General features: G+C 39.8%; 1 protein-coding gene across 1 annotated transcript; it reads right to left on the minus strand.

Annotated features, from left to right (window-relative positions):
• Positions 1 to 16,228, minus strand: LOC136707323 (insulin-like growth factor-binding protein 3). The gene is made up of 4 exons (XM_066681316.1): positions 15,774 to 16,228; positions 10,355 to 10,611; positions 3,568 to 3,687; positions 1 to 728 (listed from the first exon to the last, which is right to left on the minus strand). The coding sequence occupies exons 1-4, from the start codon at positions 16,174 to 16,176 to the stop codon at positions 603 to 605; spliced, it is 906 nt and encodes a 301-aa protein (XP_066537413.1). The 5' UTR covers positions 16,177 to 16,228; the 3' UTR covers positions 1 to 602.

The raw sequence follows: 16,228 nt of genomic DNA on the forward strand, positions 1-16,228 counted from the left end.
GCTTGGTGTCGTTTATTCTGAGTCTAATCCTGAAGTCTGGGGATATTTAGCAGGAATCTGAGCAGGAATCTGGGTAAACACGGCTCTTTGAAACGAAAAGGTGATGGATAGGATCTTGATAGGTATGAAGATACGAAGGCACTTTGTTAATCTCATATATTTAACAGCCACACACATAGACACAAATAAAAGAGAAAGAAAGAAAGATAAAAAAAAGAAACATGCTAATGGGAAGTGCTCTGTATTGGCTGTGCTTTCAATCCTGTCTTTTGTGGTCAGATCGCGCCACTTTCCACGGCTTTCCTGCGTCCTGTCCTTTTCAAACCTCTCCCAGTCTCTCCCTCTTCTTCTCTGCTGCAAGCATCTCAGGGGTCCAAGTATCTGTTGGCTTCAGCAGGAAACGCTAATGTGTAGGACACAGAAATAAATTAAAGCCATTTTAAGCTCAGAAAGGCCTTAAAGTCCCCCCTCACTCTTCTGCTGCATGAGTCCCAGATGAGTGGCTGAGTAGAAAGTGAAATGATTCCTCCTGTTCCTCACAGATTCTCTTTAGAGTGCCACAGAGTCCCTCCAACTCTCTGCCCTTCACTCTCTGATGGTTTTTAATGGGTCTCCAGGGAGTAACATGGGGCATTTCCTCTCTCTTTTCCATCGAAGCCAGGCAGAGTTTGACCGTACTTGTCCACACACCAGCACAGCCCTCGCTTTCGCCCCTTAGATGGTCCGCACTGAGAGAGAGAGAGAGAGAGAGAGAGAGTGTGTGTATTAATTATTTTACTCGAGTGTGAAGTATTACATTCATTCATTCATTCATTCATTCATTTAGCCTACCCAGAATCACTGGGCACAATGCAGGAACACAATCATTTACAGCTTATTTTTATACATATATGTTGTTAATACACCTTTAAATCCTATATATGTAAATATTGTTACTGTCTGTCCGGTACTATACCTTAGTAAATATGAAATCATTTGATTCATAGGCCACATAGAGGATATAGGTGAATACACTGGGTTTTAGGACATCGCAGCAATGAATTCATGACTTAAAATGATGAAAAACTTAGAATTATGAAAAATAGTACATTCATAAAATATTCATATTCTTGCTATCATTGAATTAAAAAATGTGTGGCAATATGTGTGTGTGTGTGTGTGTGTGTGTGTCTAAGTATGAATTTTGCCTTTTTATAACAAAATTTTAGGAATTTTTTTCTTCTATGACAGTGGTTCCCAAACTGGTCTTGGCGGACCAACCCAGAAGTTCATTTTTTTTTTGCTATATCAGAACTGGATTAAGAGACCCTCTTGACCAGTTTAAGAACCATTACTTTTAAATAAATATGTCCTGTAAAAATGAAAAAAATAAATAAAAATCTGATACAAATCAATGACACAAGACACTGGCAGCAAATGAGCCAAATTTAAGCAAAAATCTTCCAGTTTTTCTCAGTTGTTCTCAAAATGGGAAATCTCAGAGCATGGTAAAATGGAAATGAGGAGCAAAACAACTATTTGAAGGACTTTTGACACTGATTTGAACCTAATGCCCCCAGCACCAGAAAACCTCCCGGTGTGTGTGTAGTCTCCTTCCCTAAATACGCTGATGTATGAACTGTTTCTGGGTGCAGGTATTTTGGGGACTTTTTCTTTTTTTTTTTTTTTTTTTTTTTTTTACGACGGACATCCTGTTTCGCGTTCATATACAGCAGCTTAAAGGTAAACACAGGGAGGCTGAAATATTTGCTCAGGGCCAGTGTGTGAAGCACGCCAGCGCCAGCTTCTATTTTCAGCCTCCCGCTGGCCAGTACAAATCATCCATTGCTGATTATACCCCCGGCTTCAAATTATGGGTGCTACAAATGACTTACAGAGCTCGGTGCTCCAGCCCAGAGGACTGTTATTTAGCTGCCAATTTAACTAAAGGTCAAAGTCCTCTCTAGTAAAGAATGAAAAAACACTGTGTTAATTTAGAAGGAGGCAGATGACAACAGCAACAGTTCCAGAAAAAAGGACTCGATCAACTATTAAATGGATAATGAAAAAAGAACTGTATTAAAGAGGAAAGAGATATTAGATCTGAACCGAGAGATGACCAGACTATCCTGGTACTCTCAAGAATACAGTGCTAATAAAGGCATTTTTCAGTATTGTACTTATAGTTAAAAAGAGACTGTGAAACTGTGCACTGCATTATTCTACTTTCACACTGGTAGAGCGTTTGCACTTAATGCGTTTGCAATTTTAGCGCGTTTAATTAGTGAAGTCAGAATAATGAGAAAGCAGCAAGTACCTGTGAAAACAGTTAGAGCCACAAAACGTTCTCATAAACCCAAAATAACATAACTACATACCGACATAACTACTTTGCCATTTGGCTAATCAAATCAGACTTGAACTTTTAGTTGCAGCGTAAACAGTCAGGCTTAATAATTAGCGCTGGGCTAAGCGTCATGGCCACCGCAAAAGTAAACACCCCCTCGTAAAATTGCTGCCACTCCCTCTCCTATGGGGATACTTATTTTCATAATCGCTACGGCAATAAAAAAATAAAACATATAAAGATAATGACGATCTCGGCGGCGAGACAGGTTTTTTGGAAATGATTGCGGGTCAACGAGAAGACTCCCATTAAGCAGGAACTGCCATGTTGTATAAATATTGCTTTTGACGATAGAGGATAACTGCATCCATATGAAGGCGTCTGAGACACTCATTTATTATAAACCAATTGTGGGCCGACCACGTGGATCTGGAAGTGGCTCAAGTCTATTTCCATGCTGCCGGCACGAGGAGTCCGATAATTATGGGGAGAGACTCAGACCCCACTAGCCACCTTGACGTCGCTCTCTCAGGGCGGGTTACGCAAGATGGCCACCACTACAGCCACTCTGGGTTTGGCCCCAGGAGAGAAAAGGCCCCATAGTGCTCATTTAACCCGGTGCTAATCACCAAGAAAAAAAAGAATAAGGAAACTGAAGGAGACTGAAATGAATTTATTTCAATTGAACCCCATGTCTAGGGCACCCTGACTTTTAAGATTCAAAATAAAAAAGATTCAAAAATCAAAAATAGGCATAAATATATTCATGACTCTCATGACTGTCTGGTTGTGATGATTTCACTGGACAAGGGTACTATGTAAAATGAGTTGATTGATGTTACATTCTAGCTAAAGACAGAACAGTAAATGAGAGATTTAAGTTAGTTAATAAATATGTCAGACAGTAAAATCATTCTCTTTAAGTAGGACACAGCAACCCTTTGAAATCACAACAAAAACAGCAACTACTAGTGGTCTGTTTCAATAAATGAAATATTTTGATGGCTAATACTGCATAATTTATTAGTACAGAACATGTCAAATATATTGAGGCTTCATGGATCCTAGCCATATTGGTAAATTGTTTAGTATCATTCAAAAAGTGCTAAGAAATAAAATTTAGATTACAAATTTTCCACAACTACAATAAGCAAAGAATGCTTTTAAATGTTTGCCAGAGAAGTCAATAACTCAAAACACAGACACTAAATCAAAGCCCCTACCATATTTGTTTTCTTTACCTGTCTTTTCTTATAGAACCCTTTCTTGTCGCAGTTTGGAATACGAAAGCCATGTGGATTCAGCATATCTGCAATTTTAAGGCCACTAAGGACGCTCTCCATTTCCCTTCGGCATGGGCCCTGCACACAAAATCACAGCACACAGCATGGCATTAATATCATTTCCAGCCAAAAACCGCTAATAAGAGCATTATTCTTATAACATATGTTTAAGAGACATTTACAAAAATTGTTTCGTATTTTTAGAATTTTCTCTGTTTTTTTTAAAGCATCCGATTATGTTATTATACTCTGTTTAGTGTGACATCATAGTGATTTTCATGAGTGACCTCTCTTTGGTGCACCCAGACATCCATCCATCCATTATCTGTAACCGCTTATCCAATTCAGGGTCGCGGGGGGTCCAGAGCCTACCTGGAATCATCAGGCGCAAGGCGGGAATACACCCTGGAGGGGACGCCAGTCCTTCACAGGGCAACACAGACACACACACATTCACTCACCTACGGACACTTTCGAGTCGCCAATCCACCTGCAACGTGTGTTTTTGGACTGTGGGAGGAAACCGGAGCACCCGGAGGAAACCCACGCGGACACGGGGAGAACACACCAACTCCTCACAGACAGTCACTCGGAGCTGGAATCGAACCCACAACCTCCAGGCCCCTGGAGCTGTGTGACTGCGACACTACCTGCTGCGCCACCGTGCCGCCCTGCACCCAGACAGTTTTCACAAAACCTTTACTAAGCAACCTTCCCTTTTCACTTCAGCTATATCATGAAGGATATCCAAAAAAGACTGATGCAAAATCTGTAGTTTCTAGGGAATGGGTAAAGTGCACTACGTTATCTTAACCCAAACTACATGTGTAGTGATTTTAGAGGTGCACATCCCTCTAAAGACGAGGGAACTGGATCATGGACAATGGGAATTCAGCAATTCTGATGGCTTTGAGGAGTTCTAGAATCAAGTCTTGTGACAAAACATGTCATGTGCATTGTCCCAGAAGCACATCCACACATTCCACACCCACCATCAACATCTCATTGATTATTATAAATGGTCTTCATCCAAAAGCAAGTGATTTCTTCAACTGGCATCCATCACATTGGCATCTCCCTTTTTAAGCTGTTTGGACCAGGGCAAGAAGGCAGTTGAATGACAAGCCAGTTCTCTGTACCTTGATTTTGAGGAAATCTTTGGATCTAGAAGTCTGTAGAAATAATCTTTTTTTGTGCCTTCATCAAGAGGATTTCGTCTGAATTCAACAGTGTTTTTCTCTTCTCTCTTAGAAAGACTGCCTCTATTACCAGTTACAACCACTGCTGTGCTGTTCAGTCTCCACAGCACTTTACAAAGTCTGGGATTGAGGGAACTATCAAAAGTGTCTGTTCATGCTCTAGATGGTTACACAGTGGGAACCAGCACCATAATGCATAACACCAACCCTATCCTTAACACCGTCGGGCTGTCTATCAGGAAACTCTGTTTCTCCTTAGTGACCTACTGGCTAGACACCAGCCTCTGTCTGTAACAATGTAACTAACAATAGAATGGATTCAATTGGATAATCTCCACCCTTTGCTTGCCAAACATCTGCCACGACCGTGCCTGTGCCTCTACGAATGTAGACCACCCTGCAGGTCAATGTATTTTAATAAAATTCTATTAGGCCCCACCTGAACAAATCAAACCTATCAACATTGTGCTACTGGAGACATCTTCTTCAAAGAATAGGATCTATTCTATGTCTCTCTCGGAGGCTACGTGTTAGAGAGTTACCTTGACCTTCCACATCTTCCAACTCACCTGAGCTTTACTTCATGAAGAATTATTATGTTCTGCATCTTTGTGTAGTGACCACCAAGGGCTTTGTTTCAAGCACTGTTGCTGCTACACTTCTAAAAATCTCTACTTCCAAATGAATGAATCTGCCGCCAGTGTTTTACACAAGATTAATGGTCATTTAATTAGAAACACTCCTATTCCACTTGGCAGCTTGTTGTGGAGGTGGATGCTTTCGAGCTGAGAGTGTTCCGAAACCTCTTCCAGAGACAGTATAGGCTAAACACACAAAATATTTTCCTTGTAGTTTATGAGATGTCATCCACAGTGCACTGACATGTGTATTGAACTACTAGGAACTACTATTTGTTTTGGCTCAATTTTATATATTTGTGGCACTGATCACATGAAAATGTGTTATTTGTTTCCTACAAGTAGGTCATACTTCATACTTTTTGATGGTTAAACATTGTTACCCACTGTAAACTGAGTTAACTGCAGTTACACCTGTTATGTTTTGTGAAGCTGAGTCTTAGTGGGGAACTCTAGTTTGAGCGTGCGTTGTGTGACACACCCCTGGATTCAGTCACTTAAATGAAAGATGCATGTTTGTTCTCTAAACCTAAAAATAAGGGACATGCCATAAAACTGCCATTCTATTGGGATGAAATAGAACACATAACCTCTTTTAATAAGTGTACCATGGAGGAAAACGTAGTTTAAAATATCCATGATTATGAAAACACCACAAGCTACTGGGACTCAGCAAATCTAGTAATGCCATTACTTGTCTCTGAGTAGCACCCTAGCAACAGAAGTACGGGATTGGCCACATGAATCAAAGGCGCACCAGAAAAAAACAGAAAAAGAAAAAATCCCCTCAGTGGTGTGCGGTGGAAGAGGCTGAGCTTGTTTACAACAGAAATGGTCTGAAAGGAGGCAGGGAATCTGGCCATCAAAACAGCCCAAGCGCACAGGCCCAGAGCCACCAGTCCAGCACTAGTTACTCATCAGAGTCTACAAATATCACTCACACACAAGCAGCACTAGGCACAGGGCTCCGAGAGACAGGATCTGAAACCAACTGGATGTTGTTATGTACATGGCAGGATACAAAAAAGCTAAAAAAAGAAAAAAAAAAAACATAAATTTTCACAGATGCCTCCATGAAAAGGAAAAATAACCTTGAAAAATACCCAAATTAAAAAGTTGCACGATCATTAGCATGCACCAAGATTCAAACAAACACACATGCTCATATTTTGGGATTTGCATGACGCATACTATGAGCCAAATACATGCCAGAAACCATATGCCAAACAACCACACAAGAACACACACCCTGTTCCATCAACAAGTCATAGCCACCATTGACGGCATGTTGCCGCCCCACAGCGGGTCCAGTAATCCCATATCTATCTGAAATACAGGAAGCCAGAACTAGTCATCACCACAGAATCATCCTTGACAATGTCATGCAAATTGAACATCACACTCACCGATCCTGGGACAATGTACCAAAAATATAGGGATACACACATTAAAACGTCAAAAAATATGCATGGAATGTCTGAGGAATGTCCGTGGTGTGTAATGCTTGAAAACCAACTATTTATGGCATACTTTCAATCTGGTCTTAATCTAGAAAAATCCTTGCGATGCTATAGATGGTCAACCTTTAAAAAGCTCTGGGATTGGTCTTGTTTATGTGGTCGCCCCATAACAAAAACAATATTTATCCTACATCAATAATATTTTAGAATCCCATTACAGCAATTAGCAACAGGAGGCCCTGCTTTAATCTGATTTTATAATATAAAGGGGTGTTTCTCTGCCTACAACCTCCTCACACACAGACTACTCAGGGTGACGTCAGTGTAATATGATTTATTGTTTAATGCTCACTGCAGTGATATATAGCATGATGAAATACACATATTCAATTATTTAATTTAAATAGTCAATTGTTAATTTCACTTATTATGAATAATTACAATCAACATTGCTTCCATCCAGCAATTTACTTCATTTAGAGTAGGCTACATTTGCCAAGAAACCATGGCTCACTGAAAACAGACACAAGAAACTCATCATTTAGTATCACAGTTGTTTCATGAACTTTCTATATTTCTGTTATTTAATCATGAGCATATAATTGTCTTGCAAAAATATTCATTTTAGAAGTTGATAATAATGATAATTCTGCTAATGCTACTGCTTCCATTTGCTTTCCTGTGTTAATATTAAGCTAACAGCGCTGCACGTTTTTCCTGCACTTGTTATGAAAATTCAGATATACCAAGCCAAATGTTTACATTAATTCATGTTCACTGAATCAGTGATACAGTGAATTGTTTAGTTAATTGTTAATTCCAAAGCCTTACACTCTGCTAGCTTCTATTCAACCACTTAACCCAGTTCTAGTGGTTGTCTCATCTATCAGTATCTCTTTGATTTGCCAAGGGATACACATAAGAAGAATTTGTCTATAATATAATATAACTAATTTTTCATTTCAGATCCATAAAACATGTTTGTAGCAATCTATATCAAGGTGTTCTGTCTGGGTTCAACCACTGTGAGTAAACTATATAGACAGAATATGGAAGTTGTAGGGTGAAAGAATGAAAGCAAATTCATTCTTGTTCTACACCACTGTTAGTCAATACTCTTTCTGGTGTTTTCAGGGGAATGCAGGTTTCTCTGCCAGTCCTACACCAACACACCTACTTCGGGTAGTGAAAATACTAAAGAGACTCTGTATACTAGCCCCAGGTGAGTTACAATGGGGTTCAAACTAAACCCTGGAGGACTTCAGGAGAGCTACTTTCCTCTACAGGCTCAGAAAGCTGGAATGTAAATAAGCCGTCATGTACTGATGTGAAGCGTCTAAACTATTTTTACATCGCTCAAAACCAAAAAACATCTTGCCAGAAAATGTGAAGGGTGACCTGCTGTCTGTTGTCTGCTTGGTGTGTTTTCGAACCTGCAACTGACCAGATCCTAAAACAAATGTATTACATAGTAATCTGAACACAGTCTGTTGAGTTGGCAAAAACATGATCTAATCTTAGACTATATGCAGGTTTTATTACAACTATGTATACTGTATGGCTACATGTTTGAGTATATATGCACAACTAAACATTTTTATGAATTTAAGGTTTTTAGAAGGTTTTTAAATCATTGCTGAGATGATTTGATTATACTCAGCCAAAAATAATAATTTGAGAGGTTAGGTACTAATGGGGGATTAGTTCAGAGCTCAGCCTGGAAATGTAGAGCCATCACTCTAGAGTATCTGTTCTATAGTGCATATATGTAAATAACTTTTATCAGATGGAGGGGAGACTTATACTGACTGTAAGACTTTGCCAGAGGAATGTTAAGCTCATAGTTTATGGTTTTGTACAGTCCATCCTTGTATTTGTTTTTTTTGGAAAAGTTGAACCCAATTCAAATATGAGGATAGATGCAGGGATTGAGCAAATTCAGATACATTTGCTTGTATTTCCTCAAGAATTGGGTGTTGGGTGCGGTGAGTACTTGCTGGTAGCTGACGTAAGATGCTCCAAGGATAATGTGACATGCCCTCCATTGCATGCCCCTCTTTTTCCTCTTGTACACTTGTGACCAGGCCAGTGTAAGCACGGCATCCTATACAGGGACTCCAACACTGGTCTAATGTAGCCAGTATAAATGGCTAATAAGTCATTTTGCACAACTGAGAAACCAATGAGAAAAACTTTCAGCTGGTATTTGATGCCACAGTGTTTACTTAATAACTTCACCCCAGTTTGTGAAGGACAATAAGGCCCAATAGTTCAATTCTTGGCATCAGAGATAGTGGCATGTTATTGATATGAAGAGGTAGCATTTGCAATGATATTATATTACAGGTGCATAACCACATGTCTTAAAAAAAGAAGCTAAATGTTTAGTTCAAGTTTCCAAGGTAGTTCCAAGGAGTTTAGGTACTTTTGGAGTTCTGGTTTTTAATAACAGGAATAATTATTGGCTTTTCTCTCCTTAATAATGCTTATAACACTTGCTTGCACCAGTCACATTTATTTTGTGATTAAATCTCAGTAAATAATATGTAAATAAGTATTAGAATCAAATTATTTTATGGAGATTCAGTGCCCCCAGGCCTCACACACTCTACCGTTAAACCAAATATTGACATGAAAGTGGAACAAATGCAGTCAGGTACTCAAGTGACTTTACATGCTAGAAATAATACGACAATAAAACGATGCCATAGTTAGCGACTGGCAAGGTTTCACTGCTTACCATTGCCATGGGAATCAAGGAGAGTATATGCTTAATGATGGCTATCCCCAACCAGTTTTACTGCATCCTGCTTACAACCCCGCCATCTTGAAATCTTCCCAAAAGAGGTTTTATCTAGTCTTGTGTTATTTTAATTGATGCCAAGACAACGTTAATCTGGAGACATGCTGTGGACTAATGAACAGTGAAAGTTTGTTCAGTCCCAAAACACAAAGACAACATGCAAATACACAACAAGTAAACGTTTAATGTTACTGCCGCTGTTATTTTTGGTTACCAAAGCCTGCTATTCCCATTAGAGAACATGTTTTGCAACACCACTGCCTACATTTTGGTGAGGAGCTGTGCTAATGGAAAAGCTAAAAGCTACCAGGTACAAGTTCCCATAAAGTGAGTAGAGCCAACCAGAGTCAAACAGAGCAGGTACCATGGAGTGGAAAGCTCCATTATTAACCCCTATGTTGTGGTCGAATCTGTGAAATACTATAATAATTAGTCACCAGCTAACATAAAAAGCATTTTTTGCTACAGGGTGGGCAGAGCAATGGGTCTTTATCTATTTAGCTTGGTAGGATTTCTAGGTGTAGGGATAGCCACTGTCTCTCCTCAGTGGCTAGGAACAAGACCCTCCCTGAGTGATGAACTGTGCAGCCATTGTCATTTCTGGTGCATATACCAACACCACATAAAGTCTAAAGTAGTACTTACATACTCAGGTTCCTGCTTGGTGTCGAAGGAAAAGTTTTGTTTCTCTGACGGGGCTACAGCTTGTGGCTCCTCCATTTTGAAGCTCTGTCCTTTGCGGACCTGCTCGCGGTGAATAAGCTCGATTTTGGGGTTGGGGTATGCTGGGGGGTGCTGCTCATGAGGGTGGAAGAGTTGTGTGGACTGTTGGTGCTCCGCTGGCACTGGGACACTCGTATTGTTACTGACGGGTTCTTCTTCAGGAATCTTGTCACTGTCAGCTGAACACAGGAGGAAATGAATGTTGAGAAGAAAGAAATATATTTGTGCCAGCCTGCCTAATACTAAACATTTTAGGAAAGGAAAAGAGCGAGACAACTATTACAGTTAGTCCTCTACATATAAAACTGTTCCTTTCAGAGAGCTCTTTCACAAGTTTAGTGTGTTAGCAAGGCTAACAATGTTAGCCTAGGCATTTAGCACACAGAACGTTAGCCAATGCCACTGTATGGTAGATGGAAATGGTGGAGATGGGTCGCAGGAGACACAGACATATGAGACAGTAACCTGCAGTATCTAATGAACAGCTTGCAAATTTTGAAAATTCGCTTGTTGAATGTTGATATGTAGAGGACTTAATATATTTATAAATACATTGTGTTACAATTTCTATTTATTTTTTGGTACATATTGAGAGAGGCTCAATGTTCCTTTGGCATATATATATATATAAATATATTTATATATATATATATATATATATATATATATATATATATATATATATATATATATATATATATATAATGAATGCTTCTGTAAGATGCACTTCTTTTCTGTCAGAATGTACAAAACACAAACTATGTCAAAGTACTGTAGATGAATTTAACATGCTGAGCAAAAGCAAAACTCGAAAGAGGATACAGAGAAGGGATGTTGCTCTGGAACCTGCCCAAAAAGGGGACAAACATGGAGAGGTTATACTGCAAGAGATCTATTTCCTCCCAGAGCACAGGCTGCCTAGCATTTCAATGTGCACCATATATTCAGAGTGTCCTGATCAAACATGTCTTTGTTTGACTTTACTTAGTTATTGGTGCCATCTTTCAGAGAGCAGGCAATTTGGAAGACATGAGGAAATTCCATGAAAATTGATTATTTTACCCCACAGTTGGTGTTATATTGATCCTAATATAGAAACTGGAAATATAACTGTTAAAGGAAGTCATTCAGGCAGTTCATACGTCATTTGATATAAACTAAACAGGCACTTTCTTACAATTAGTATGTTTTACATACTGTACACTCTATATGGACACTCATGTTGGCATAGTTTGTGTAATCTCCACCAAAAAAAAAAAAAAAAAATAATATTGCCGGTTAAATGGCATGTATAAGCATAAGGTCAAAATGCCAAGTGTGGACTAAAGAGGGATAAATCCCATTAAGTCCATGCAGACATTTTCCCACATCTTGTGTGATGCCTTTCTAGAAGAGTAGGGGCTGTTACTACACCAAAGAGAAATGAACCTTTTGTTAATACTAGGGATACCAAAAATACCATTTTTCCTAACTGAGTACGAGTACAAGTATGTGAATTTTTGTACTTGCCGATACCGATGTTGATACTTCCTTAGATTAAACAATCAGGAGCACTGTGTATTAATTAAAACATTTTTGTTTAATTAAAAAATGTATTGTTCATTTCTGGAACTGTCTTTTTTTTTAGCATTTTCATAATTTGAATTTCCCTTTGGGATCAATAAAGTATCTATCTATCTATCTATCTATCTATCTATCTATCTATCTATAAGTAATATGAGATGCAACAAGCACTTGATATGCATTTGCACTATCTTTGGTGAGACAGTTTCCATTAACGTCTAGTAATAACGTCTAACCTCTGTGAAATTCTGCACTTGGGAGTGTTTATTTAAGAGCATGACTGATCTGTGACGTACAATTCTATGTAGGTGCATGCACGCACACACATATGGAACGCCGTTGGGCTCTAAATGTGTGAACACATGTGAATTAACACGTTATTAAAAATTTGTGTGTTAACATGTAAAATGTTGTCGTGATAACGTGACCAAAAATGACATTTACACGCTTCTTAAGTTTTCCGCCAATGGGAGGTCTAAAATCCAGGCATACTTACATATTCATAATAGGACTTACATCACACACTGTAGCTGACATGAAACATAAATCCTTTATGAATGTAGTCCCTACGTTTCATCTGAATTATTCATAACATAGTGAGCTAAGCGCTGATCTATGGCTACGTTGAGCCCTACGTGAGCAGTGTGAAGACAGCAATAATAGTAAGTTGATCCCCATGACAATTGGAAGTTTATTTTTCACAAAAACAGACTCTGGTGTTTAATACCTTAATATTTGTAAACATGCATATTGTTATATAACTTCATAAAATACAGTTATCATAAAGCATAAAGCTTTTCATAATTTTATATCAAACAAGCATCACTATTCTTTCACACTATTCTTTTCACACTAAAATAAAAAAATATTATATTATGTAGCCCTGTGAAGGACTGGCGCCCCCTCCAGGGTGTATTCCCGCCTTGCGCCCAATGATTCCAGGTAGGCTCTGGACCCACCGCGACCCTGAATTGGAAAAGCGCTTACAGATAATGAATGAATGAATGAATGAATTATTTATATGTATTTGTATATGTATATGTATAAAATTAAATTATGTATATGTTTGTGAAGACTCCATTTGTTTACTTTGTTATAAAAAAAAAAAAAAATAAGCAGCAGCTTGGATGCAGGCAGTTTGTTTCCTAATGCGAGTTTAATTGAAGTGTGCACTGTGTAACAGTACTATCTAGGAAAATCTAAGTATCAGATCGGGGCAGTATCGGGTGATACTCAATATTTAAAGGCTCCTATCGGGATCAGGGCAAGAAAAACTTGATTGGGACATCACTTTTTTTTGGCATATTGACAGATTAGTTTTTTGTAATATCGCCCATATATTTATTCATTCATTATCTGTAAGCGCTTATCCAATTCAGGGTCACGGTGGGTCCAGAGCCTACCTGGAATCATTGGGCACAAGGCAGGAATACACCCTGGAGGGGGCGCCAGTCCTTCATAGGGCAACACAGACACACACACACATTCACTCACACACTCACACCTATGAACACTTTTGAGTCGCCAATCCACCTACCAACGTGTGTTTTTGGACTGTGGGAGGAAATACGGGGAGAACACAGACAGACACCCGGAGCAGGAATCGAACCCACAACCTCCAGGTCCCTAGAGCTGTGTGACTGCAACACTACCTACTGCACCACTGTGCTGCCCATATTTTATTTATGCTAATATAATGCTATTATATTATCATTAATTATTTTCTGATTGTTGAATAATTTCTGAGTTCTGATTAATTTCTGACTTTTGTCCGAATACCGCGGCAAGTAATGGGTGGGCTATCTTTTAGGCTATGTCTGGAACATACTGCCATCTTGAAAGCGGCCACATTGTATCAAGGGCAAGTTTTTCCAAAGGGAATATGGTCATGTTGCATATCAAAGAAATAAAAGGGTGTCCTGTGACTTTTGATTCCCTGTACAATTTTAGATGGAAGCACCTTATGAATCTTGCTTGTAACTCACTCATTCGTGTTTAGCAGGCTGTAGAATCTCCACAAGGGGCTATAAACAACCAAGTAGTTGTTGGTTCTTAATAGGAGTGGTGCTTTACATCATTGACATGAACAGTAACAAAAGCCGAAACAAAAACATATAGACAATTTCATATCTGTGACATTGCAACAATGACTACTTCAAAAATTCCCAATGCTGCTGTGAAGGTTCCTTGTACAAAAAAAAAGTGTGAATGCTACATTTTGACACTTAGTTAAATACAATTAATTTTTTTCTCTGTTACAAAATTTTTTGCATATCACATACACATAGATAATTACATATATTACTAAAGCATGTGAACATTGTGCAGAATAGTGGAAACACTTCATTAGCCAGTGGACAGCAGAGTCCTTTGTCTGAAGATCAAAAACCTGCCTCACTCCACTACCCCTCACCAAAACAACTAATCTAATAACTCGGACACATGCAAGAGGCTACAGCAGGACAACGGGGCAAAATCCCCCTTGGGTTAGGAGAGGACACATAACTGGGTTTGACTGTAGTTATTAGATCACTGTCAGTTTTACAGACTCTAAATTGAGCATTCACACGTTCCTGTTTTTCTTAATCCACTTCTCACTATCTCTCCTGCTGTTTTAGGAAAACACAAAGGGCAAAATGACAGTATCCAAAATGTTTCTCGTCTAACACTTCTTCAGAAATAAAGGATACAAAAGGGAGTTTGCCTCCTTTGCTGCAGTAATAGATTTTGCTCTTCTGAGAAGGCTTTACACTAGATATTGGAACATTTCTGTAAATATTTGATGGCATTCAGCCGTGAGCGTATTACTGAGGTCAGGTACTGATGTGGGATTATTGGTTCTGAAACATGAACTCAGTTCCAAAGATGTTGCTGCATCATTTTAGATTCATATTCATGAACATTGTTAGTATTGTCAGCTCTCGGTGAATCAAACATTGTGGCAAAGAGCTTTTTGGTGAAGACCCAGCCAATGCTCATACATTATTCCAAACAAAGCTTTGTTACAAAAGGTCAGTCAGAGAAGGTGGACCTCTGACACCAGCATTTGCTTCTCATCTAAATAGCTCAATTGGATCTTGTGTGAATAGCAATTACTGAAGGCAAGTGAACTTGTCCAAAATATTATGGACATGTTTTTGGAACACAGATGAGCACTGGCCTTAATTTAAAACCACAGATGATTCAGTGCAGGGCCATTTTGTTGACCTTATGTGCAGCCATGCCTGCAAGACCCAGCCAACCCAATGAAGCTTTATTATTTTGCACAGCTAACACACATACTCAAACGTGAGTCTCTGGTGAGAGGAAAGCCATGCAGACACAGGGAGAACACAACCAACTCTTCACAGTGACCAGAAGTGAGGATTGGACACAGGATCCTAAGGTGCTACAGTGCAGCCTTATTTCTGATCAGAAGAAACTAGGTACATCTTTGGATTCCTGCTTTTTCTATTAAACTTAGTTAAATTGTACCAAAGTGCATGTTTGGTGCTTTTTGTTCACTCAATGACCCTAAACTACCTCTTGTTTCATTCTTTGATTTAACAGTTTCAATGACGGAAGCACATCAGGTTCAAAGGTTTAACACAAACCCCTCTCCAATTAATCCCAATGTTCCTTCAGCTGACAGCTAACATTAATCCAGAGGACTTTAGGTTTATGCGCAGCTGCTCCAAACATGTCGACATGTTTGTATACGATTGTTAATAAGCCTCGCATTTACACGGTCTAGCGTATCGCATCCAATTCCCCTTTTCATATACTCCCTGGTTCCTACCTTCGTGATTGACTCCGGTGTTCCTCGTGCATTCTACCGTTTTACTCGCCGGTCTCGTGCTGTTGACACAGATCCCGCGTCCCTCGAGCAGCGCGAGCAGCGGACGCGGTTCTCCGAGCTCGTGACGGCACGCGAGACCCGCACCGCACCGGCCCGTGTATACGCCGCAGCGCTCGCCCTCCCGGAGTGCGCACGTGACGCAGCAGCCACAGCCGGGCTCGCGCACGCGCTCGACACAGTCCCGCGGCACGGGCTTGCAGAGGGTACGCGCACCCGCGTCACACGGCTCGCAGCGGATCACGGGACCCGCGGGACGAGACCAGGAGGGGGAAGAGGACGAAGTCCGCGCGTGCCACAACAACGCCGCGGCGGCCACGAGGAGAACGCGGGGCGAGGTTACCATGGCGACGTCGGGCGACAGCCAAAACAACGACAACAAACGAAAAGTGGCTAAA

Source organism: Hoplias malabaricus, chromosome 9 (genome assembly GCF_029633855.1).
Source record: "Hoplias malabaricus isolate fHopMal1 chromosome 9, fHopMal1.hap1, whole genome shotgun sequence".
In the NCBI taxonomy this organism is placed as follows: Eukaryota; Metazoa; Chordata; class Actinopteri; order Characiformes; family Erythrinidae; genus Hoplias; species Hoplias malabaricus.

Excerpts from the sequence above, each read along its gene's own strand:
- LOC136707323 (XM_066681316.1), bottom strand. The coding sequence starts at position 16,176 with ATGGTAACCTCGCCCCGCGTTCTCCTCGTGGCCGCCGCGGCGTTGTTG. Across the intron at positions 3,688-10,354 it reads CCAAGCAGGAACCTGAGTAT|GGCCCATGCCGAAGGGAAAT; the intron begins GTAAGTACTACT and ends TTTTGTGTGCAG. Across the intron at positions 729-3,567 it reads GGTTCTATAAGAAAAGACAG|TGCGGACCATCTAAGGGGCG; the intron begins GTAAAGAAAACA and ends TCTCTCTCTCAG.